We start from the raw sequence: 26,726 nt of genomic DNA, 5'->3' as shown, positions 1-26,726 counted from the left end.
CCTAAAACAAACAACAGGACTGCTCAAACGGGAGATTCTTGACTTGGTGTTTGTGTTAACAGGAATTAAAAAAAAAAAAACCCTATGTAGAGTTAAATCAACATATTAACCGGTATTAGCTAAGTGCTATGAAATGCATGCTCGTTTGCTAAAGATTTTTTCTAGGTGTTATCGAATCTTTTTATATATAATGTACAACCATCGCATACAATTTTTTTACTGTAAACGAAATGCACAAAAATAGTCTTTCAAGCCTCAAATGCACATCAATATAGGCAGGTTAAAATTACAAATGATGAAGTGGATTATGTAATTGCAGAGCTGCTTAATTTTAAATGGAAATAAAACTTTGAACTATTTAAGCTTCCATGCTACTAATAACAGTTCCAGAATCAATAGAAATCTATCACTGACTGACATTTCCCTTTACCCACTAGAATTTTTTTTCTTGGGAATTCACCATGTCTAAGATTCCCTGATACAAACAGTTCAATATTGATGTACAGTGCCATGCCTAAATGTACCTCTCTTAAGTGTCCTCTTTGTTGATTTAGCAACAATTTAAAAACATGTCTTAGAAGAAACAAAAACCAAAGTAAATTCCAACAATCCAGCAGCAGGAAGAAAGATAACTATTGCAAATTAAACCTTACACAGACTTCTATGAAAATCTGCTGTTACAGCTGGGTAGTTAGTACTTGAAAGCTTTTTCCCCTTATAATTTTCATCTGGTTGTGGTCTCAAATACACACACACACACACACACACACACACACACACACACACACACACACACACACACACACACACACACACACACACACACACACACAAGATTGTTCCTCATTCTAAAAATCCCTTTGAGCCAGTGGAAAGATCTTAAGAACTGAGACCTGGGAACACCATCTCGGTGCCACTGACAGTCTCCTTTCTTGCTAGCACCCAGTTCACAGAGAATCTAACGGTTTCTGGCACAAGCTGAGCAAGAAAACATCCTACTGTTACTCTGCTCTTCTAGGACTCTGAGTGGGTAGCAAAAGCTGTGGTCCATTCTAAGTGCCTACTAACTTGTCTCCTTGTTTGTCCTCTTGCCCCCCAAACCCACCCCCTCAATCTTTCTTCTCCACAAAGAAACCAGAATGGTATTTACAAAGGTAGTTCAAATGGTATCACTTTGCTTTACTGAGAATGCATTTCCTTCTCTTTTTTGCCTGGCTGGCTCCTACTTATTCTCTAGTGCTGGGCTTAAACAACACTTCCCCAGAAAGGTCTTCCTCACTCCCCAATCCAAATTATGTCATCCCACTGTGTTTTCCTGTTTATTTCCTTGAAAGTAATTATCTTTTATAGATATTTAAATTTTTTATTTTTATTATTTTTAAAATAATTTTTAAAATAATTATTTATTTTTGGCTGCGTTGGGTCCATTGCTGCAAGCGGGCTTTCTCTAGTTGCAGGGAGCGGGGCCTACTCTTTGTTGTGGTGCGCGGGCTTCTCATTGCACTGGCCTCTCTCGTTGTGGAGCACTGGCTCTAGGGAGCGCGGGCTTCAGTAGTTGTGGCTCGTGGACTCTAGAGCACAGGCTCAGTAGTTGTGGCATGCGGGCTTAATTGCTTCGCAGCATGTGGGATCTTCCCGGACCAGGGCTCGAACCCGTGTCCCCTGCATTGGCAGACAGATTCTTAACCACTGCGCCACCAGGGAAGCCCTAAAATGTTTTATTTTTATTGAGACATTATTTTTTAGAAAAATTTGTGCAGATAGCACAGAATTCCCATGTGCCAACATAACCCCCAGTTTCCTTTATTATTAATTTCTTGCATCAGTGCCAGGAATTTGTTACAATTAATGAACCAATATTTGATACATTATTAAGTAAAGTCCATAGTTTACATTCGGGTTCACTCTTGTGTTATACAGTTCTATTATAACTATTTTTTATTAATTTATCAAATATCTATTTCCCCAACTGGATTTTAAGGTCCAGGAAGAAAGAGATCCTGTCCCTTCTGTTCCTGATTTTTGTCCAGTCACTAAAAACACTGCCTGGCACATAGTAGATGCTCAATAAATGTGTTAAGTAAGTGAATGGAAGGATAGAGGAATAAATGACTGAATAAATGGCATATGAAATTTCATGGGGGAAAATCTTAAGAAGAAGATCTTTCTAATTAACCCCTGCTCTACTAAAATATCTTAATTTGTAAAGAGCACAGAATTATACATTTTTAAAAAGGAGACACCATGGGTTTTCAGTTACATTGCCAGGGTACTTCTAAAATGACCTTTTTTAAAAAATAAAATAGAAATGGGAAATAAAAGTTCCTAATTCCCTCATATATTATTCACTAAAATTGTATCCCAAAGTGGTGGTAGGAGCTGAATTTAATCTGGAATGAAATATTAACATATTTCATGACCCTGGAAAAGTATTAATTCTCTTTGAGCATGTTCAATATAACCTCAACACGTTTCTCCTTTTGTCCACCTAAATCTACCTTTCTTCATCAGGGGACCCCAGTGAAGGACCCCAGTGAAACTTGAAGAAGACGACTTTTTAAAAAATTGACTTCTGTAGCTGGGGATGAATACTCTAATAACTGTCTTTGAAAATGTGGTGAAAGCACTTTAAAGCTATCTTTTAAAAACAGATGTCTTCTATTTTAATTATATCTTTAAAAATGGCTTGTCTAGTAGAGATGCAAGTTTTTTTAAAAAAAAATGTTTTAAGAAACTTTCTTGTCAAAGCAGTTTATAACAGCTGAAGACAATTTCAGAAGCTGAGGAAAATGCCATTGCTTTTAAAATAAAAGCATTACTTAACCTAGTGGCTGGAGATTACTTTTGGAGGGAAAAATCCTTTTTCTGTTTTCTTTTTTTAGTCGAGAGGAAGTAACTCCTTGAAATGACTCCTTTCACTGGAAAATGATAGTGATACAAATTTCATATTGTTAATATGGATGTGTGCCTCTGCTTGGTGATGAGGTACAGTCCAGAGGAATGAGAAGCAGCAGCATGCCTTCCTAGGCAACCAGAAGGCTGAAAGGGCTAATGAGGGAAGCCCTTTAATTAGACCGAACAGCTTCAGATGGCAAATTATACTCCCTTATGCACAGCAGAGGGAAAACTATCCACTATAAGAAGTCAAAAGACTTTTTAATACCAAACAAGGTAGAAACGTCCAGAAGCTTTTGCTGGCTTCAGAAGGGCTCTATAGCCAACATATATTCAGGGTAAATTAGAAGGTAAGAGTCTACACATGTCTGGAAATAAAATCAAGGTTAGTTCAGGTTGCAAATAATAACAAGCAAGGAGTAGGGGCAAAGTTAGCCAATGTTTATGTCTTTAAATTTTGCTCTTTCATTTTAAAATGTAACATTCCTTTATGATATCTTTATATTTGACTTATTTGACTTTAGAAAAATTATAATTTGTATTATAATTTATTGCCCATTTTGTCTGTATGTTAGAATGAATGCCTAATTTCTTTCTGAAGAAGATTTTGGCCCTGCCAAATGAACTTCTCAGTGGAAGTCCTTATAAAGCATAGTTTTCAAAAAAGGAAATCCATCCCACACTTGCTTCGCAGTGACCTGGCTGACAGAACCTCTCCTCTTAGTAACCGTAACTCTGAACTCACTGTTGCTCAAAAACTTTTACAGAGCTTGCCTGAGGTAGCATGCTCAGTTCTTCCATTTCTTGATCCCCTCTGAAAATCTGATGAAGCATTTGCTATCAACTACTGGCTCCCCAGAGAAAAATACACCAAGGTGCACAGCCACCCAACACACCAATTGTCAGGAGGTTCACAGAGTTTGCGGATACCAAAACTCCTGCCCAGGAGAGTCTAAGATTTTCTTGGGTTAAGGCAGACCACCTCACAGCTGGTGCAGGATGCATCTTACTGGTGCTCCGGGACATTCCTTTTATCGCATTACATTCTGGGAAGAAGCCATCAACCTTTATTGAGGTGCATTATGAAAAACAACCCATAAAATCCATCACAGTGTTTACCGTAAGGATGGTTTTAGATGGTTGTTTATTATATTAAATAGTAATTTTCTGTGAGGACCCATAGGAAAAACTTCCCCGTAGTATCAACATCAGGAATAGCTGGACTTAGGCAACTGGTTTGTTTTACCTCATGAACACTGCAAATTGATCCTTTTTCCTTCTTCTAGAAAGCTCTGTGACCCTACATTAAGCCAAGTATAGGAACTTCAGGGGGTACATATTGTATGCTAATGTAATTCCTGGCCCCATCTTATTTTCCTAATGTTATTTTCACATTGCTTCAGTTTTCTTATTTTAATTTACTTTTATCATGCTATATTTTGCTTTCTAAGAGTTTGCTTAACTCTCTTTTGAACAAGGAGGAGTATAAATAAATAAAATATTCTGGGTTTATTTTTTCTTTCTTTAAATTTCTTTTTCTCTTTTGGAGGGAGGAAGGGGGTCTGAAAAAAATTTTATGGTTCTAGTATTTCGCTCCATTAACACTTAGAAGTGAAGTATAGAAGGTAAGGACTTATGATTATACCCTATTTATAAAATTTGAGGAAAAGAACTGTTAAAAAAATAAAGCCAAAAAGAAATATAATACTATACAAACATCACAGAGGACTAATATAAAAATGTTAACCAACCAAGTATTTTATCACTTTTGATATCAAAACCAGAGGAACATATAGACGGGTTATTCACTTAACGAACACATTGAGTTTGCCTACTGCAAAACAGAGCACTCGACTTTGTGAACACAAAGATGAATAAGACACCATCCCTGTCCTCAGGAGACTAGTATGACCAGGCGGTAAGGCGGCATGGTATAAAGAGTGCGCAGACAGCCTGTCTGGGTTTGAATCCAGGCTCTGCCACATATTAGCTGTCTGACCTCTTTAAGCCTCTTTCTCATAGAGTTGTGAAGATCAAATGACACATGCGATGTGCTTACAAGAGAAGGCAGTTGTTACTTATCAAAAGTGTAGACTACCGGAACTAAGAAGCAACACAACGTCACTAGAAGCTGGAGGAAAGTGACCTGAAGACAAAAAAAAGTGCTGAAGTACTACATATATCAGAGACCGTGGAACCTCAGAACTGGTAGAAAGAACCAGAGTGGCCAGTTTTGTACAAGATTAAGTTTACAAAGCACTTCCACATATAGACTGTTCTGTTTGTTTCTCATACTGTCCCAGCTTCAGGATGAAGAGACTGAGTCTCAGGGAAGTATAGTGCTTTTAATATCTCATACTGTGTGGCCCTTAGACCTCCCGGCTGGAAATGTAGTGTTCTTTCTACTCTAGCATGAGGGCTTAGGGAACATCTAGCCCGACTGTCTCGCGTTAAGATATTTGCTTATTATGTGGATCAGATCAACCATACATTAAAACACAGCCGGTAAAATATAATCCCATACCATAAAGGTCTATCGAAACAGACATTTTAGAAAACAGGTATAAGTATATCCTCCTCAATCCCCATATGACTGCAGTTCTTTACAGGCACTTAACATTCTTGGACACTATAATCTTAAAGAGTTTCACAGGTGAAATATAAAATTAGGGAGGTGTGGTTTTAGATCAGTTGTTGCCAACCCCTGACTGCTCATTAGAATCACCAGGAGGGTTTACAAATCCTAGTGCCCAGGAGGCACTCCAGACCACTTAGATTCACATCTTCGAAAGGGGGCCCCAGGCATCAGTCAGTTTACGAGTCCCCCCCTCCCCGACCAGGGATTCCAATGGGCAGCCTGTGTTCAGAACCACTGGTTTGGATCATTTTAATGATGACCCATCTCTAATAGGTTACTATGAAGAAATTCCAGGCGTTTGAGAGACACCTAAATTTCAAGGTCAATGCCACAGAGGACAGCCACCCATTGTGTTCTATTACAATAAGTCCCTTTGGGCAGATGGCAGACACAAAGCTGGACAGGATGGGCTGTCAGGCTGACCTAGGGTAGCATTTCCTATAGCTTACTCTTAGGGATAAACTTCAGGGCAAGATTACTTAAGCGTGCCTGTGTGCACGCACACACACACACACAACACACACACACAAGAATTAAAAAGAAGTGGAAATGGAAGATCTCAACACTACCCAGAAGGAAGGCAAGAATGGATGGATATTTGACTGTCTAGAGTTTTTTCCAGGTTCCTGGTTAATATGATTCTGGATCCTGACTGAAAGAGCACAGATCCTCGTCTTCAGGGACCCTGATTTTAGTGCTGACCTGGAATTCTGTATACATGAGGTGGTATTTCCCACTCCTCCCCTGTGAACAATGCTCTAATTATGTTGATGGCTGCCACACATTCCCTGGAAACAAGCATTTTGCATTTGGAAGATTGCTGGCTAGGATTAGAGGACAGTGGCTACCAATGGAAAAGACCCTTTGCTGCGTGCAAAAGCTACTGTTTCACACAGAAAGCAACCCGGGTAGCTTGAGTCCTGGGTACCGTGCTCTAACCAAATGGGCTTCCTTGTTTAGGAAAGACACACTACATCAATGCTACAGGGAAACTACTCTGGCAAAATGCCTTATATTATTTATTTATTATTAGTTATTATTAATCCCAACCAGGGATTGAACCCGGGCTCCGGCAGTGAAAGGGCCAAGTCCTAACCAGTGGACCACCAGGGGATTCCCGTGATATTAGTCACTAATTTAAAACACAAACCTATATGTTAACATTTCACTAGCTTGAAAAGCAAATACTCACGTCTGGGTCCCTTTGGTTATTCCCTAAACTGGAATGGGTGTGGTATCTGTAAGTGTGTGCACGTGGAGTGCCCGTGCTCCCTGAAGTCTGTGGCCCTCGGCATGTCTATTTTTCTTTTTCCAACATTTCTATCTTTAAAAATCTTGGCACTCAGACTCTGTTGCCTATCATCTGGTCTCCCAAAGGAACCCCATGAAGTCACAATTTGCAAAGTCACAAGAGGAATGGGCCTAAGTCATCCTACCTCTGTAGAGAAATAGGATCACACACGTACATACGTATACACACACAGTGTAGGAAGAACAAAATCCATCACAACTGGGGGGAGATGGCTGTCCCAAATGTAAACAATATAGGAAAACAGCTATTTTCCAGAATGTGTGTTCACCAAACATTTAGATCCATATAAGAGATGTTCCAGAAGAACAATGGGAAGGGCCAGAATTAATTGGCTGCTAATCTCTACTTTCTGTAGGATGTTTCCTCCAGCGGTGGATTAAATCAGTGTTTAATGCTACACAGGCCCAGCTGTGTCCATATTAGGAAATCCTGAGCTCACATCTCTCTCACTCTCTCTCTCCCCATGAAAAGAGGAGGTATCCTCCCTCCCTTTGCTCTGCTTCCACCCCCTGCATGTGTAGGTGGGAGAGTAGGAGCCCGGGAATGTGAACTTGATCCACCATTGGTCAGCCAGGCAGTAAACTCTCATTGTTCTTTAGATACCAAACATAACTTCTTTCTAGTAGGGATAAACCCAGCCGTTCTGCACACAACACAGCTTTTGTGCTCAGTAGCATGAGATGGAAAAGAACCACAAAGAACATTAGAGCTTCATTAGACTCATAAACATCTCTTAATATGCAGAATTTAAGAATCCACCCAGCTAATTCATATTCATACTAATATTAGGTACGTTAGAATCTCAAACCTAACAATCTTCTGGTCACTTGATTGTTTTTATAATTATGGATTTCAATTTACAGTTTAAATACTGTGGTCTGTTTTAGCTTTGCCTTCTATTTGAGCACTTCCTATTTCACTACCTTGCTCTCAGGTTCAAGGGCACTGGAAATCATGCTAATGTACAACCAAATATGCTGTTGCTGTTTTCGGCGCTGGCTCGTGAATGTGGCTTAAGTACCTCTGTACAAAGCCACGTGTAATGGGAAATACACACCTGAGAACTTAGACCTAGGCACCCTCCATTCTTGCCATCTAGAAGCTACGTAACCCTGAGCATGTCACACAACCCTTCGGAAACCTGCCTCGCAGAGCTGTGCTGAGGACGAAATGAGATGGTGCATAAAGGGAGAGGCACCAAGTAGACCAGTAAATGCTAATTCCCTTCCTCTTTCCCCTCAGAAGCAAACGCCGGTCTCGTATTATGAACCTAAGTAATCTTTGAAAGGTCTCAAAATAATCGAGTTGTGACGTCCTAATAAAAACCCACCACACAGACACGATGCTACTGGACAGAGCCTGCAGAGATATGACACGTCTGAGGCGCTGCAAACCACTGCCTGTCCCTTCCCAAAGGACTGGTGGACAAAATGGAGCACGTTGTCTTCCTCGTATGCCTGATTATAAAGGAGATCGTGCTGTTTCTGACCCCACCTCGCTCAAAACAATAAGCCCACTGTTGTTACAGAAAGACCGTAAAATGAAATTTGATATTTCTACGTTCTTCTCTGAAGATACCAGCACGATCTGGTGCTAGATGCAGAAACATCTAAAATCCTAATAGTAGCTACATGCATTTAAAACCAATATAATAATTAAGAACTTGGGCTTTCTAGTTAGACAGATTTGCTTTTCCTCATCTATAAAATGGGTATAATAATGATGTCAGTCTTAGAGAGCTGTGACTAGAAAAAGTATATAGCAATTACGTATAATGTACTGAGCACTGTACTCAATAAAATGCACCTACTCAGTAAAATGATAGCCCTTTTTTCATTCTGGATATTCTAACAGGCAAAATAGTATACCCCAGTGCACTATGGGGAGGGGAGAAGGATTAAATAAAAAATACAATTCTATAGGGAGTTACACTACCTCTATATTCTTGGATTTACCCATTTACAGTTTAATTCACTGTAAGTATTTATGCCAAACCCAGGCAGACATCCCTCAATTACAAAATCAATGACAGTGTTGAAGAAATACAAGTTGAGAAGCAGAGAACCAGTGAGAACTCAGGAGAAGCCAACTTTGTAATAAATACAACCGAGAAGAGTCTTAAAGAGAATGTGTCTTTGGTTGGCCGCACAAAATATGAAGTTTCAGCACGCATAGCTGAGGGAAAAGGGAGAGAGCACAGAGGGAAAAAGAGGTGGAGTGCTTGGAGCAAAGGCCAAAGGAGCCACTGGACCTGGGGGGTGACTTCTCCCCAGGGCAACAGGCCACAGGGATGAAGGGGCTCTCTCCAGTCTAGTCGCATTGTCACTTGTGCCCCTAGAGTCTCAGTCCTCCATTCTGATGTATTGACTCTGGCCTAGCTCCCATGCATTTTCATGCCAATAAAGTTGCTGAAATTAAGAACCGAACTGTGACTCTTCGGGGCATAAATAATATCATATTGTAAAGTCTGGGCTGATAACAACCAGGATGCCCTTAACACTCTTAAGAAAAACCATCTGATCTATGATGCCCTCGATGTGGTTTGAAATTTCCCTCGGCCTACAAAGGAAAATATTTTTAGCATGTAGCACAGTTTGTAACAGACATATAAATGCACTGAAAATATAATTTTAGGAAAGCATCTGGGTTTAATCATTTCTTGTTGTACCTCCACACCTAATAGGTTCTACTTTCTCAGTATAAGGAGCACTGCAACATTCTGCTACAAACTATGCAGCAATCACTGTAGCAATTTCTCATAAATATTTCATTATTGGCTCTGTTTTTATTTTTAAAGTGGCAAATACTCTGATTTAACTATAAAAGCAGCATAAAAAGGAAGTGCTCCTTCTGGAGCATTTGCCCCCAATGTTTTCCCCTCCTTCAGAAAGCAACCTAGAATTCACTGGACGATGTTTCCCAAGGTCATTTGGACAACAGACATATACCAGTACTTACTTTTATGTCTCAAAATGTATCCTAGCAATAGTTGCCACGGTCCAAGGTAAAACTCACCTGCGGTTTTTATTGATACGCAGGAATTTTAAGACATTAACAACCCTACCAAAATTTATTTCATCTCCTGAGGGTCAACCAGGTTAATATCTGTGAATAATTGATTTTAATCAGTAGCAAGTGCCTATCCTTCAATGATCAACCAGCATAAATGCTCTGGCAGATTGATTATTACTTAAGATTTCTCCCAATAACCTTTCATATAGCAATTTTCCAGTGGAAGAGAAAAGAAAGGCATGAACAGGGTTTTTTTTTTTTTGATAGTGTACGTTTGTAAAACACCACTCAGGACAAAACATATGAAAACTCTCCCCATATCACTCCTAACTAAGGGCAAGTTTTCAGCCTGAGGGCAATTCAACAGATTCCTGGAGAGGAAAGGAAGACACTCAGAGGAGAAGTAAATTCCAACTTCCTCCTTTCAGAGGTAACCAGGAGCTGAGGCCTCAGCGAGGTACTGGGCACAGCATACGGTGACATGAGGCTCAAAGTGGCTGTGACTTTCACCTAGGCCTGTTCCCCTCATTCCCCAAAGAAGCAGTGAGGACTCAGAGAAGACGAGTGGCTCGCCCACAGGCACACAGCTTAGTGGTGCAGGGCTCTCTCCAAAGCTGCATCTAATGTATCAGTTATCTCCTTCATCCAACATAGACTATTGCAGAACAAAACTTCACTACCGCATGCTTTGTGAAGACAGCACATTGCATATAACACGCTTGACTCTGCTCCTCCATCCAGCCTCCACTCTTGTTCACTAACCTCAGAATAATGCAGCTTTGCGTTTTATCCATCAGATTGTCTGAATCCCACTCAGAGTGTGATGGTAGCAATTATAACTAGACAGGATCAGAAGCAGAAAATACTGAGCTTGTAAAGGCCCAAAGCGGAGGATTGACCTGGAAGGATGGGGTCTTCTGCTGAATGAGCTGAACACGCTCGTTACCAAGCGCCAATAAATCCTGGAGAACTGGCATTCAGAGATATGTGTGACACGAACGCTGCCCTGTTTTAAACACACATTTGGATTTGGACAGTCTGACAATCATTGACTGTTACCCTGACCTGTGATACACTTGCTGGTTGGCTGCCACTGGGCTGTGCCACTGACACTCTCCTCCTCTGGGTCAGCAGAGGGGACAAACGAGGGCAAAAGCCAGGGACTCCAGTTGGCATTTGCTTTTGAAAGCAAATAAGCAGATACGGGAACCATCCCTTGAATGCTTTAGAAGGTACATAAAGACACTTTTTTGTTCAACCAATTGCTTTTTCTCACTTGTTGTTTTGGCCACCTGGTATTTATTATTTAATTTGGTTTCCAACTCAAGAGAGGAACAGTTGTATCTATCTTTCCAAAGACAATAGACCTAATCTCTACACACACTTGCATTCATTCACTCCAAAAAAGATACCAGCTCTTCAGTACAATAATGCCCGTACTTTCTTTTTTCTTTTTTTTTTTTTGCGATATGTGGGCCTCTCACTGTTGTGGCCTCTCCCATTTAGGAGCACAGGCTCCGGACGCGCAGGCTCAGCGGCCATGGCTCAGGGGCCTAGCCACTCCGCGGCATGTGGGATCCTCCCGGACTGGGGCACGAACCTGCGTCCCCTGCATCTGCAGGCGGACTCTCAACCACTGCGCCACCAGGGAAGCCCTGAATGCCCCATACTTTCTATGCAAAATATTTTGTCAGACATACAGGGCTACCATTTAGATATATATAAATGGAAGAGGGTCGTGTATACCTGTGACACATATGAAAAGCCCTGGAATGTGAGATTCACATTACTGTACACACAAAGCACATTTTTTTTTTTTGGCCCTGTAAAGAATAGAAATGAACATATTCAGGCAAAATAGCAGTCATTAATTAAATTCAAAATCATCCCTGCTCAGGCTTTCTGCTGTATTCATTTATTATCTCTTTATATGTCTTGTAAAAACTAAGTCAAGAATGGGACCAAGCTAATTTGGATTAAAAGCAACTCTGCTAAAAATATAAAATGTCTTAGGTAGACTGAGGACTCAGGGTCCTAGAGTGAAGCCCTGGCTCTGCCATTAACTAGGGCTATGAGCTTGGGCACAGCTACCCCACGGATGAACAGATGAGCTCTTCTCCAAGACTTGCTCCTACCAAGGATTCTAAAGCACACTGAAAGTCCTGCAACACCAGAAAAGCCTAAAATTTAACCATGAAGCAATAGAGGCCACACCCAAGAGATAGGTACCACGCAGATATTAAATGTACACCTATTTTATACGACATGATGGCTCTCCACAAAAGAGGAGAAAAAAACCCCATGTTCTAAAAGCAGCCAAGTGTTCCTAATAGCTTTTGTTGTCAGCAGGTGCTCTGGCAGCAGAGATGGGCAGAAATCCCGTGAGCACTGTGAACGGCCACAGCAGGAGCTGATGCCCCCAGGCCTGGGATGCAGATCTGAACACCAGCATGTACAGTGATGCCGTGCGATGTCAAAGAGTCAAGGAGGCCTGCGTGTGTGTGCACCCATGTACACAACTCACTGCACTGCTAGGTCTCAGGGCTTTCCCCCAGGTGTGGGAAGAGCACGATGCAAATATAGAATAACGTGCCTTTGATGAAGAGTCTACCAGAGTACGTCTTCAGCCTAACAGAAGAGAGAACGGGGGCAGTTCTTAAAAGGCAGAACTGAATGTCTTTTCTATTGACAAAAGGTTTGTAATCCGAAGTTGATATCCTTGTCGTAGTTCTTTGAGTTTACCTTGTTCCTTCTTTCTAAAGATCTCTCTCTATGAAACAGATAAAGCAATGCTCAGGGAAATCCTGTTAAACAGAATCACTCTTTGCAAGAGCTACAGTGTCCTTATTTAAGTGAATCTTTCTGTGGGTGCACAATATGCATGAACCTGAAGAACAGGTAATGCCTGTGTGTTCAAACATGACCCACCAGTCACTGCACCTTGAGGACCATCACATGGGCTCCCTTGCACAATAAGCTGGCCAACTTGTGACCAAGAGGGGGCAGGGGGGATGGGGGTGGTACAGCCGAGTCTCTAGCCTCCAAGCATGTTGTCTTCTAATGGACTTGGCCTCCTGGCTGAACTTGGCAAATACAGAAGTCAACCTCTACGGTTCCCCATGGGTCTCAAACTCAGAGCAGAGGCCCCCTGAGCACACCTTGAACAATGGTTGGTTTGCAGATGCTCCCACAAACCACGGGCTCCTGGGCAGGGGCTGTGCCCTTTCAGCTTTGTTATGTCCACGGCCCAGCGCAAGGCTAGGCATATTGGTTGAATGAATAAACTAAACCACAAAGCCAAATATTTGGATTGCTCAGGAAGAACATAAACGTGAAGGCCTCTAAGAGTTTAGATTGTACTCGGCAAAGAAGGAGAACCCTTTTCACAGAATATATTTCAGAAGATGACATAATTATGGATTCTATCAGTCGGTCCCAGCCATCCTTATGGCGATCCTCATTCAGAGGGTGTGGCCTGAGTCTGGGACCTGTAGTTTTTTTTGTTTTTTTTTGCGGTACGCAGGCCTCTCACTGTTGTGGCCTCTCCCGTTGCGGAGCACAGGCTCCGGACGCGCAGGCTCAGCGGCCACGGCTCACGGGCCCAGCCGCTCCGCGGCATGTGGGATCTTCCCGGACCGGGGCACGAACCCGTGTCCCCTGCATCGGCAGGCAGACTCTCAACCACTGCACCCCCAGGGAAGCCCCTAATGATGCTTTTTTAAAGTATCCATGTAAATGAATAGCTTCTAGACATAAAATTTCAAAAGTTGAAAACCAAGGAGCAAACGTCTCTCTAACTGTGCCTCTCACTCCACGAGACTCCCTAGTACCTGCGTGGAGGGGAAAGACTTGGCCCTTCATCCAGGGAGTTTTCTTTCCAGCAAGGCTGCTGGCCCACCTGTCCAGGTATCTAACTGCTGCTCAAGCACTAGCACTCTTTCTACGAGCCTTCGGTGCATTTTGTGAGAACTCTTCATCATCACATTCAGCCCTGTGCAGTCTGGCTGTGTCCTGCCTTACTAATCAATCCGCTTCGCAGATCCCGCTCTCCATGCAAAGTGGGCAACAATAAACTACTTCCTAAGAAGGAAAATGGAGAAGGAGAGATCGCTGTTCCAAATGATAGTCAAAATGCATTCACCTGATGTATTTTATCACTATGAGTTGCATTCACCTGTCTATTTTGGGGGGTGGAATCGCCTTGGTTAGAGTGTGACAGGGGCCGGGGCTGGGGCAAGTGAGCTGAGAGTGAGAGTAAGGCTCACTTAGGAGGGTGGGTCCTTTCCTCCGCTCCTCCCCCAGGGGAAGTTGCCTCCATTCCCCTTGTCCTGAGGCACTACCCACAGAGCCTTAATCATGCTATGACAAGCTAGTTAGTCAACACCTCCCCTCACCCCCATCACTGAGCTTTGACTCTGCCCCATGCTGCTCAAACATGCACACTTAGTTTCCACCACTAGATGCTGAACATGTCACTCCCCCTGCCTGAAATGACCTTCTCCCCTACCTGTCCTTCAAGACTGAACTTTAAATGGTACCTCAATCCTTTCTGCTTCCACAAATGCAAAATGACCTCTTTCTTCCCCACTCTAAAAGTGAGTTAGTTTTACACCACTCACGGCTCTCTGCTTTAGGTCGGTTATTTGCGTATCTATTTTTCCCACTGAATTATTAAGCATCCTGAGGGTGAAGCCTGCGTCTCTCTCATCTTTGAGTCATGCACAGTCCCTGGTAAAGGATAGATATACGGGCAACATTCACAGAAAGAAGGGAAGGGGCAGGGAAGGAAGGCACCTGGCTGGGAGGTATGATTTCAGATCCTGGAAGAAGTGCCCCCTAGCAAATCCCATCCATCTGGTCTGGGATGCTTGACAGTTTTGTCGAAGCCTAAGATCTGACACAGTTACAAAGGAAATCTTCAAGGGAGAGGAGACACTTTTAATCCTTACTATTCACTTGGTGTCTAGTCGTAGATTACTGTGAATGAGATTCAAATTCTTTCTGGAAATCAGGTTTTGAAAGGGAGAGAAAAGAAGGAAAGATACAGTGCTTTCATTTGGGGCACCAAAGGAAAATGTCTGCTGTTTCACAGTGCCTTACACTGTGAAGAGGTCAATACATTTGGACAGTGTCAAATCGGACGTCCCCCAATAATACACAACGCCTGGTACAGACCTTCGATTACCTACTTCTTCCTGGGAGAATAGACTCTTCCTTCCCACATTTGTCTCTCATTTCATCAGAGACTTTAAAGTTTTGTGGACAGGAAATGTGCTAATGTCATTTGGGACCAAAAAAGTTATATCCAAAGCATATTCATTTATAAGGGAATAAAATACAGTATGGTTGACTCGAGTGATTTTTATAGGTCACTTTGAAAGGATTCACAAGAAATGTGGAACTAATCAGAGAAATATTGGGAATCAGCATTATTGTGGGCTAAACTTGTACCCTCCGAATTGACATGTTGAAGTCCTAGCCCCCAGTTCCACAGAATGTGACTGTGTTGGAGACAGGGCCCATAAAGAGGTGATTAAAGGAAAATGAGATCACATGGGTGGGGCCTCATCCAATCGGACCCGGTGTCCTTATAAGAATAGGAGATTAAGACAGAGCTCTCTACACACACAGAGGAAAGACCGTGTGAGGACACAGCAAGAAGGTGGCCATCGGCAAGCCAAGGAGAAAGGTCTTGGGAGAAACCAAACCTGCCCGCACCTTGATCTTGGACTTCCATCCTCCAAAACTGTGAGACAATAAATGTCCGTTGTTTAAGCCACCTAGTTTGGTATTTTGTTATGGCAGCCTGAGCTATTATGTGCACAAAGCCACAGATGCCAGAAATAAAGAAAATTAGGCTAAAAATGAAAGTATTTCAATAAAATCTCTCCTCGTCTCTTGTGACTGCCAAGCAGTATATCACTCTGTGGAGCTTGTGGGAAGAGGGGCCGTCACTTCGATGAACACTAAGTGACAGTGGTGACTCATTGACAATGCAGGCCCTGCCCCAAGTGAGGACAGAGAACGTATCTCCAAGGATCCCCGACAAGATGTTTAGTCACTTAGAAATTGTTAATCTAACCACTGAACAAGAATGACAGCAAAATTACTAGGAGCCCAAAACCCACGCCACATTATGGCCACGGCTATTATTGATATAAAAGAACCAAGGATCTCATAACACATATAATTTGAAAAATATGATTTCTCTGGAATTTGCAAAATAACCAGTCTCAGTTTTCTTGAATGACCATTAAATGGAGAATTTTTATAGACACCACTAAGATTAAGCATCCTAATGGGCCTTTAGGTTATGCTGATAATAGTACATAATCTGTGCTAAAAGAAGCCTACAAGTTATTCCTCTAACAAACCACCTGGCTTGCTCTGTGCTAAAAGCACATCACGGCCCCAACGACATGCAGCCTCTTGCATCATGTCTTATCAAGTTTCCTCAATTTTGTGACTGCAGCATTTTTCCCTACAAGACTTCACTTTTGCATCATTTGCTTGTGTGGCCTTTGGCAACTTGCAGGTGTTTGTTTAGAAAGGAGAGGCATTTTCCAAGATGACACAATAACCTGATGTTCTAAATCCTGGGAGCTTGACTCCTGCCTATTTCTAGGACGCTTTATGTGATTGGCCATTACCCACCCTCTCTATCCCCATTGCTGCCACTGCTGCCCGTGACTTTGCCATTGAAGGCTGCTGAGCGCTTTCCCCAAAGAGGAGCCCAAGCCATAGAAGGGCTGTGAGGTTCACCGGCGTTATTGTGTTACTTGTTGGCACCTTGGGAAATGGGTCACCTGGGAGTTGACATTAAGAACTGAAGAGAGGCTGGTAATTCGTTCATACCCTTATGAACGCCTGCTGTGAAAGCAGCGTCCGACCCCTCACCCGTGCATTATGATCACCCATGCCATCAGAGCAGATTGAAGGGCGTCTACGGATTGGCCAGCTCCATCTTTATCCATACATGTGACCAAAATACAGATGATTTCAATGATATCTATTCAGTGAGGGATTTTAAGGCATTATGCACTCAGATTTTAACTCAACTCATAGCTTCAGAGCATCACTATTCAATACGAATATATGCAAGCCACATTTGTCATTTAAAATGTTCTAATTGCCACATATAAAATGTAAGCTGTAACAGCTAAAATTCATTTTAATAATATATTTTCTTGGGTATGTATACATTGGGTTATAATGTATCCGAAGTATAATCATTTCAACATGTAGCCAATATTTTTAAAACTTTAATGATATATTTTACCTTCACTTTTTTGTATAAGTCATCTAAATCTGATGTGTTTTCATAGTCTGTCTCAATTGGATGCTAAATTTGATTCAGAAATGCTTGGTCTGAATTTAGATTTCATAGAATTGACAGTTGAAAAAGTGGATTCATTCACACACCCATGTTGTTCCAAACCATGACAGTATTATTAGATTTTCAATTTAAATTTAGATTATATTAAAATTAAACTTCAGCTCATAACTATTTGGAGACTGATAATTATGATTGGGCATATGCCTAGCAGTGGTGGAAAATAAAGTTTAAAAAGGTAGCTTGGGGCAGTTCTGCTGACAGCCTCAAACAGCAAGCCAAAGAGATTGTTCTAAATGGGGAAAAAAGTTTCTGGTGAGGAGGGATGTAAGCTGTGTTTGGGGGAAGATTCACTTAGCATTGATGTAGATGATGGATGGAAAGGGTGACAGCTTGGTGGCTAAAAGAGCAACTAGCTACTGCACTAGTCCAAGCAAAATATAATGAAAGAGTGGGGGAGGTGCTAGGAAAGGAAAGAAAATTATAAATTTACATAAGGATATCAGGTAATGTGGGCAGGAAATCAAAGAAAGGGAGGAGTCAGAGAGTTCTGTAACAACTAAAATAAAGAAGTAAAGAGGAAGGGCTGGAGGGAGAAAAGTTATTTCTAACGTATTTGCGTAGAAATGTTTAAAAAAAAGATTGGAATATATGTACATATGGGCCGGTGGTGGGAGGAGATCTTTGGGCAAACATGAAAAGAAATAAAAATCTATTTATAGAACTGTCGAATTAGCAGAATGGGCAACTTTCTTAGAAATAACGTATACTATTCCAACAGTCGGGAGGGTCTGAGTAAATTAAATTATGGTACCACTTATTAGAAAGCTATGCAGCTGTTAAAAATCATTGCTCTTGAATTATATCAAGGGATATGGGAAATTGCTTAAGATATATTTTTAAATGAAAACCTTAAGTTTGGATGATAAGATTCCATTTTTTTTTAAAGGATATACATTTACATAGTGTATAGCACAGAAAATGTGTGGAAGGACACATACCAGACGTAGATTATCTCTGCAGAGTAAGACTGAAAGGGGCAAGAGCTTTTATGTTTTATACTTTGGTAGTGCTTGAACTTGCTACAGAGAACATATCATTTTTATTTTTGAAAAGGGAGACCAGTAAAATGACTGAAAGGATTTCTATCAAAAAATTATCTCTGGGTCATTTTAATTTTCTTATTACAAACTTTTTATATTTCAATATGTAATACTTCTATAGTCAGAAAAAAGTCATAAAAGAAATAATCTATAATTCCAACGACACAATCAATTTTAAGTCTGTTTGCAAAGTCAAAGTTTATAGAGTTGGGTGTTTCTTTAAAGAGGTTTGGATCCAATTTCTTTTACTTCTTTGGGGCTCATGCTTACTTTTATAGCTGCTGAAGCTATTTCCACATTAAAAAAAAATGATTTCCATTCATGTGGGCAGAAAGGAAAATGGAGGCCAACCCCAAGGCAAGCCTTCCTGAGAGAAGACAAAAAGCCTCTGTAACCTGTAGAATGAAAACTTCACCAGTAGAACGTGACTCTTTTGTCGTGAATGACTTCAATTGCTGGTGAACAGAAATTTTCAATGAGAACAAAGAGCATCAGAACGATTTCAGTGCTCTGGTTGTCATTCCAGGCCAAACACACCAGTAACTTTATATTATAATGATGGGGACAAAGAACAAGGTGTTCCATTCACTGTGAGGCTCCTGCAACAAGAGGGCGCAGAGTCTTTCACTGAAGTGGAAACGAGAAGGAACTCTCAAGGAAAGCGAAAAGGGCTGCGAGCAGGTAAATCACCATCAACCGCATAAATAATGGCAGAAAATGGGTGAAGAGATGAAAAGATGCCGTCTGATCATTCACCAATGGAGAGATGTGCACTAAATCAGGGTCTTTTCTGTCTGACGCTGTTGTTTTTACCGAACAGTTAAGCACCCAAGGAAATACCAGTTGGGTCTTAAATACAATTTATAGCCGGGTTGGCCTCATTGCACCTGGCTGTGTTTTGACAGCAGGTTTCGTCAGTTTATAGCGGAGATGCTTGTCTATGCTATAAGCTGTCACTAATGCAACTAGACCTTTGGAAAAAACGTGCCGCTCAGAGGCAAATCTCTCCCTTCCACGCACCCCTCCCCCTTTTAATGAAAAGCAAAAGCCTCCTGCTGGTGGCAAAGCCTCTTCTTCTTCAGGGGAAATTAGAGCCTCCTGGGAGCAAGCGGGTCAGCCCCAGTGCTGCAGCCCGAGTGGGGTGCGCCTGCTTCTGGGCACTCGATTAAGGACTCTTTCTTTTCTCTTCCCTCGGGGCTAACTGTTGAACACAGTGGCCTTGTTGTTCTGGGCCAGGAAATGTGGGATTCTGCTCTTTGAGCTCCCAACTCTTCCCAGCTTCCAGGCCCTGCTAAGAATGTCTGGAAGCCTTGCAACAGCCTGGCCAAGGAACACAAGGCAGACGGCTTCGCGGGATACCCAGCCCTCACCTCAGCCCCATCGGAGACAAGAAGAGCAAGGCTTGGCTATTTAGGTTCAGACAAACCTTAACTTTGTTTCCCGGGAGTTTTGTACTCAGCTAGTGGCCTGGTTTGGAAGCCACTGACGTAGAAATCACAGGAGCTCATTATAATATACACGAGTTGAAAGCACTGCCTCCCAGGACCAGGTGCTGCCTTATTCCACCCATTTTGTTTTGCGTGTTTATTCTTCTTCACTGCCAGAAGGACTGGGCCAAAACACAAACAAGTTTTAACAGGTGACATGCATTCCCGAACCGAAGGCAATGCGTCCTTTTTAGGAATGAGCTCATGGTGGCTGGTGGCCGACATTTCCCCCCCGTGTGGTAGAACAGGACAAAGATGTGAGTAGAGGGATGAAAAGGTAATGGAGAACAGCCCCTTCTGTTCCTTAATTTCATGGTTCACAGACCTTCATTGACATTCAGACACTCCCAAGGGGAAGCTCATATAACCGGTCATGAAACCAGAAACGAACAGGCTAACGGCGCTGCTTGCCTGGGCCCGGGGCAGAGTTTCTCACCACCTTGGGGGTCCACTCCCAGACGCTAGGGCCCACGATGATGGGTCTGCAGCTGCTCCGGGGGCCAGCCCAGGCTGGGAGAGTTGCAGGCCTACAGGGTCCTTTGACCAGCCGCATGCAGGACGCCACCCTCGGACTTCTCAGGGCCCAGGCTCCAGCTAGGGTCGGCCCTCGGGGCTGCCCTTCAGGCTCCGCGAAGCACAAGACCCGGGGAGCGGGGAAGGGAGAGAAGGCTCCAGGCCGGGTGATCCCCTCGCAGCGAGGGAGGCCTGGGAACCGTCTCTCCCTCAGAGTTGCCCATGGGCTGAAAGGGAGGGAGAGAAGGAAAGCTGAAGGAGGGATGGGTCCCGGTCCCTAAGGCAGAGAAATGAATCTAAACTGCTCCCTCAGATGAGAAGAGCAGCCGGAGGTAGAGATGCACAGCCAGGGGAGGAAGTCGAGGGCAGCCGCACAGGGGTGACGACGGAGAAACTACGGGTACGCCCGGTCCGAGGGACGCGGCAGGCAAGCAAGCTCACGCGTACGTGGCTGCATCCAAACGGCAGAGCTCGAGGCCCGATGGCAGCGTTGACCTGCCGCCGGGTGACGCCGCCCAAAGTATACGCCACGCTTTGCAAGACCTCATTTAACACTCAGTTCAGGGTCAACCAGAACGTCCACCTACAGCACCACGCTCACTAGAGGCAGAGGCCTGAGGCACACATCACCGTGCAGGCCTAAGCGGGTGGGAGACCATCATTTTCCTGACTCAGGGATATTCCAACTCAGCAAGAGGATTACTTTTGTAAGTATATACAGATAAATCACTGTCATGATGGATACACCAAATATGAAAAGCAAAGTACACAAGCCTTACTGTCCTCCACAGACTCTCGGGAAGCAGTTATCTTAAGCACACCTGTGGTATTCCGGAACTCTCCAGCCAGTCTTGGAAGATGTTTTCAACAGACAACTCAAGCCTTTAAAAATAAAACAACAACAACATAAAGTAAAGGACTGAAAAAGTTACAGAGCACTCATTACACAGAATGGTTCTAACTATTCGGGCACATCAACCGCATCAATCTTCCAGAGAAATCGGGAGAAAGCGCAATGCTGTCGCAGGTTAAAGTGAGGAGGGGGACCCGGTCACGTTCAGTACAGCTCCTCTCCAGTCAAAGAGAGTGCACACAATGAAATCTAAGAATCAAAGGCACACCACAATAGGTGCTTTTAATGTCTTGAGAGGAACTTCGTGGTTGGGAGCGCCATTCAAGGAGGATAGGGCATGTTCATGGGACACAGCAGGCGTGACTGCTTCCTGGAAAGAGGTGGAGTAAAGTGAAATCTGAACACTATAGCACTTAGCACACCAAAATGAAATTCTAACTTTATGGTGACCATGGGCTACAGCAAGCAAAAATGATACAAATCATTACTGGAGCCCTGAGAGGCTCACAGCCATGGAGCACACATGGCTTCTGCTGCTTGTTTTCAAGCAGGCCTTCGTTCTGCTTTATCTGAAATATTATGATTGCTTGTTACGTCTGATCCAAAGGAAGCTGAAATCTTTTGGTTTCATGCCCTGCTGATTTAAATACTCCTTAAATGTACTAAGTGTCCAATATTTTTAGGCTCAGCAGACTGTCTTCCTGAAGTTTAAGCCATTCCTCCCTGGCTTCTAGATAATTCTTGCTCATGCCTAGTCTCTCTAACCACAGAGGCCTTCCTGGAGCCTCTCCCAGGCTGTGTGTGTCATACCCACCATGCTTCCTGTCTTCTGTGGCACAGCGTCCGTCAACAGTTTGTGACTGCAATTGATTTGGTTACTTGACTTTTAACTCTCTCCTCACTGGCTCAAAGCTCTCTGAGACCAGGGTCCAAGTCTGTTTTACTCACTTCCCTAAACCCAGCACTTAAAACAGTTCTTGGCATAAGAGAGGATCCCCATAGATACTTTTTATTTGCATGAATGAAAACACATTTCATTGTTGACTCAATAAAGATTATTCCTTTTTAAGTTACTAATCACCTTTCCCAGTAGGATATTCCCAAGTTGTTACGCTCTGTATTTTTTTTTAATTTTATATACTATATTACATATATGTAATATTCCCTCCTCCCTCCCTTTGGAATTGTAAAGAAGTTGTGCAAAGATACAATGCTGTCTGCATTAGTTAAGGTGCTGAAGGCCAAGTACTCCCCTCACACCTGTGCTGGTTGGGCTTTGGGCTGGACCACAGTGAGAAGGGAGGGAGGGAAGGAGGGGGGTGGGCTTGGGGAATACGGGGCTGACTGATACTGTCCCTTCCTTTGCTTCTCCACTGAGAAGCAAGTCACCTGTGTGCCTCTGTCTTCCCTGCCCAGGGCAAAAGCAAAGATTGCCGAAGGAGGCAACTGTTGCTATTTCAAAACAGAGAAAATACGAAGAGGGAAAGAAACCGGTTTGGATTCATTTTCAAGATGATGCCCACCTGTGGGACGACCAGGCAGGGAAGAGGCCAGAAGTGAATAAGGGGAAGGTGACCACCTCCCTAGGCCGTCTGCCCAGTTCCCAGGTCAGCGGAATTACTGGCTGTGCCTCTATGAAAGGCCAGGTACCACCATCCCTGGGCTTTTCCCCACTATTTCTTGTCATCTAACATCACCACTCTCAGTGCAGATGGCCAAGTCCCCTCTGTAGGCTGTGAGAGTGTGGAAGTGTGTGAGTGTGCTCACGTGCGTGCATGCGTGTGTGCCCTCAGGTGTCTGTGTGTGAGTGTGTGTGCACATGCACGTGGGCCGGGGATGGGGGCAACGAGAAGAGAGGAGGCATCTCTCAGAGCACCTTAAATCAAGATCATGATTCTTTCTTGGTTTCTTGGGCTTGATTTATTTGCTTGGCCATGGAAAGAGGCACTGGAAATGCCCTCAACTGGCATGACTGATCTGCTAGGAGGAGGAAAGTGGGGCAGAAGGGCCACTTAGAGAAGTGTCCAAGGAGACCTGAGGTTGTTTTATTTTCTAGTGACATTGGTGAGGCTGGAAGGTAAGACAAATCTTGTAATTTCCACTGAAGACTATGCTCAGTGGAAGGCCTGTTCTTGTTTGGAACGAATGCAAACCTTCTGCACCTTTGCCTGGCACCCGGGTGGGAAGGGTTGCTGCCCCGGGGTTTGAGCGGCTGTGCAGGCCCTGCTGGCAGTCTAAGTTGTTTGCCCTGATTCAGAAGCAAGGGTCCATTTTCTTCCCTGTCCTTCCTTCACTGGTGCTTCTGTCTAAGCAGCTCATTCATCTACTTCCTTTCCAGCCAAAGAGAGACACTCCTGTGTCCAGGGCCCTGGGGCCAAAAGCTCCCGTCACCCATCCTTCAGGTGATACCCAAGAAGGCAGCAGCAAGTGTCCGACTCGGAACTGAGCTTCATTGTGCCGCGGATTCTAGGAAAACGGGCATTCTTAAACCTGCCACAACTTAAGACAGAGAATTTAGAAAGGATTTAGAAAAAAGCAGTAGTGATGATCAAAGGGCTAAGCACATTGGACCCACAGGGGAGGTCAAGGGAACTGGGATTAAATATCCTGAAGAAGAGAAGTCTGGGGAGTGACTTCAGAGCCATTTTCAAGCGATTTTTACAAAAGATGGTGAACAGCTGTTGTGCATGTCCACGGAGGAGTGAGTAAGAGGACAGGGACATAAATTTCCTTCAGGGAATTTTAGCTTAAAGACACTTCTTTAGCGGTGGCATGGCGGGGGGGATGGCATGGAGGAGGGCGGGGGCTGGGGAGTTGAGTCCCGGCATGTTACTAACTGAGGTTCAAGTCTTCACCGGAGAAGACTGAGAACAGGCAAAAGCTTCTCTCTGCGGCAAACATTCGGTGGATGTCTATCAGGCGTGAGGTTCTGTACAAGACCAATATTATTATCCCCATCTTAGAGTTGAGCAAATAAAGGTCCAAGAGACTGAGGGCCTTATGCAGGGCCTCCTAGATGGTGCTTGAAGAGCTGGGATTCAAACTTGTGTTGCCTGGCTGCAAAGCCCTCGCTTTTCTTTCTGCGTTTAATTCAGGAAATTAACCCACAATACGTTGGTTCACGATTTATCATGCAGACAAGCCTGAAGGAGGAGAAGGCCTGCGCTGGCTCTCACCAACGCTGACTTCTTGTTCACATCTCTCCTGCTGAAGGTAACCTGGCCGCTGCTGCGGTTGCCCTGCATGTCCATCCCTCAATTACAGTTCCAAAGAGATAGGGAGACTCTTGGGAGGGGCAGAAGCATGAGGACAGGAGAGTTCATTGTTTAGCTGCATCCAGGAGCAAAAGACACTCTCCTGTGAATGAAGAGAACCTGTGTTTCCAGATCGCTTTCCCCTGGAAAGGTTCAATACATCTTATAACCATTATCACTTCATTCCTCATAATATCCTCGTGAAGTGGGTGTCAATGGTTGTGCGGCTTTTTAGCAGATGGAGAAACTGCAGTATAAGAAGACCAGTCAAAGTCAGCCCAGGCTAAAGAAAGGATCTCAGTTTCTAGACTCCCAGTATCAGCACAGACATCAAACTGCACTGATGCCTGTTTACAGATTCCTAACGTGGAATGAGATGTTAAACTATGAGAGGAAGATCAAAGCACTAACTCCATCTGCCAGAAACAATTTTTTAAGGTAGTATAAGTAGCCTTACCTCCCAAGGAAATTATGGGAGACTGTTTGAAAATGCTGAACTTTCAGGAAAGAAATGGGCTGTATGTTTTATGAAAAAATATGTACAGAATTTTGGCTGTTTTGATCATAATTACTGAGGTGACAGTACAGGTGAATTTTTAGGTCTGAGCTTGGATATATAGCAGTGGTAAAGCTGAAAGCTGACTTTTTCAAATCAAGACACTCAGAGTCAGAGCCAAGGGTGAATTTTTCCCCTCTGAGATCATGTGGCTTAAATAATCACAACAGACAAGCAGAAGCATTTCCACTTCGCTGGGATCCAGAACTTACAGGAAATTACTCTTCTGCATGTCTGATCACTATGGAAATTGATTTTATACAGATAGCTAAAAGTACACAGACCCACGACTGCACGCCCTCCATCTCTGTACTAGCGAGCGGTACTTCTGCCTCATTACTGAGACCTCCTGGGTATCTGGAACAGCAAGTTGTTTTACCCTCTGGCTGGAGAGTTCCCTTGCTGTACGCCTACGTCCTGAAAGGCAGCTCTGAGTTTTACGAGTGGGGTCTCTGGACCCTGTGAGCTCTAAATGTGGTCACGTGTAGTTAATGCTGCAAGGGAGAGAATATGCTGGCCATCCTGCACGACGCTGGCTAGAGAAGTAATCTGTGTTTAAGGCTGCGAAAGTGACCAGTTGCTCCTCTCTTCGTAATATTACAGTACATAGAAACAGACCCGGGCGTGCGAGAAAGCAGTATTGCCTGTGGTGTATTGCTTCTTTGGTTGATCTCTGGGGTGGAGTGGCAAGGATGGGGAACTGACTATTAACCAGATCTGCTGCTTGTGCCTATCAACTTGTTGCTGATCAGGAGAAAGGTCTTTATCACTCTTGGCTCTGTCTTCGGCCTCTTGAGATTCTAAAGATCACATTCTACCTGCGCCTCTGAAGGAAAGCGCAAGGCCCGGTAATGTTCCCAGGAACTGAGAGAAGATGGAAAGAATTGGGGAAGTACAGTTCTAGATGGATGAAGGCTTTAGGAGCTTCCATGCTCAGGGTCTGAGACAGAAAATGCTCTTGTTCTGGAATGCAACTTACATTCTGTATGGGTTTTTAAATTTTAGTAATTTACGTTTATAAGTTCCCTCCCTATGTGGCGGGATGCAAATAGTGTATGCCTCAAAGCTTTACACGTGGTTACTTCTTTTCTTGATCAGAGCAAGTCATTTGTGCTTGGGTAGATAATGAAAATTGCTGAGGTAACAGTTACAAACGAGTACTCCCTAGCTTCGTGGGGGAGGAAAAGTACTGAATTGAAACGAACACGTGAATGCACACACACAAACAACAATAGCTGATGAGCAAAGAGAGAACCCGCAGCTGTTGGTACCGCTGGAATATCAGATGGGCAAGGCATGTTGGATATGGTGCTGTTCTACCAGGGCAGACAGGCACCCAGGATTTGTTTGAATCTCCTTCTAAGCACTTCTAGCTTTTTCTTTCCTTGGTCTCATCAGCATTTAAACTGAAACCTCACACTGAAGACGTCTAAAACATGACTTCTCATCTCCGCTCTTCCACTGCAAATACCCTCCTTTCCTTCCCTCTGCCCCATACTGACTCCTGAGACCAAACAACTACCAGCTGGATTTCCAGGGCTTCTACACTCAGCACGTCACTAAGTGGCCAAGAGAGAAAGGTCAGGTCACGCTGGACTCCTCTCTTCAGCTTTCACAACCAATCAACCAAGTCTTAACTGTGGCACCTCCGGAATATTCCTGAGATCTGTTCGTACTCTCAAAGCCCACTGCCACCATCCCACCCACGGCTCCAGCTCTGGATCTCTTGAGTGAACTACTGTACCGGGCTCTAATTGGTCTCCTGACGTC

General features: G+C 43.5%; 1 protein-coding gene across 1 annotated transcript in view; it reads right to left on the bottom strand.

Annotated features, from left to right (window-relative positions):
• Positions 1 to 26,726, bottom strand: part of AOPEP (aminopeptidase O (putative)) — a 359,663-nt gene that overhangs the window by 86,034 nt on the left and 246,903 nt on the right. The window contains exon 11 of the mRNA XM_060155372.1: positions 21,115 to 21,175. Within this exon, the coding sequence (XP_060011355.1) occupies positions 21,115 to 21,175 (61 nt within the window). The remainder of the gene's footprint in view (positions 1 to 21,114; positions 21,176 to 26,726) is intronic.

This window comes from Lagenorhynchus albirostris, chromosome 7 (genome assembly GCF_949774975.1).
Source record: "Lagenorhynchus albirostris chromosome 7, mLagAlb1.1, whole genome shotgun sequence".
NCBI classification, from domain to species: domain Eukaryota; kingdom Metazoa; phylum Chordata; class Mammalia; order Artiodactyla; family Delphinidae; genus Lagenorhynchus; species Lagenorhynchus albirostris.
The sequence above is the reverse complement of the archived record's forward strand: the minus strand, read 5'-3'. Positions and strand labels throughout refer to the sequence as shown.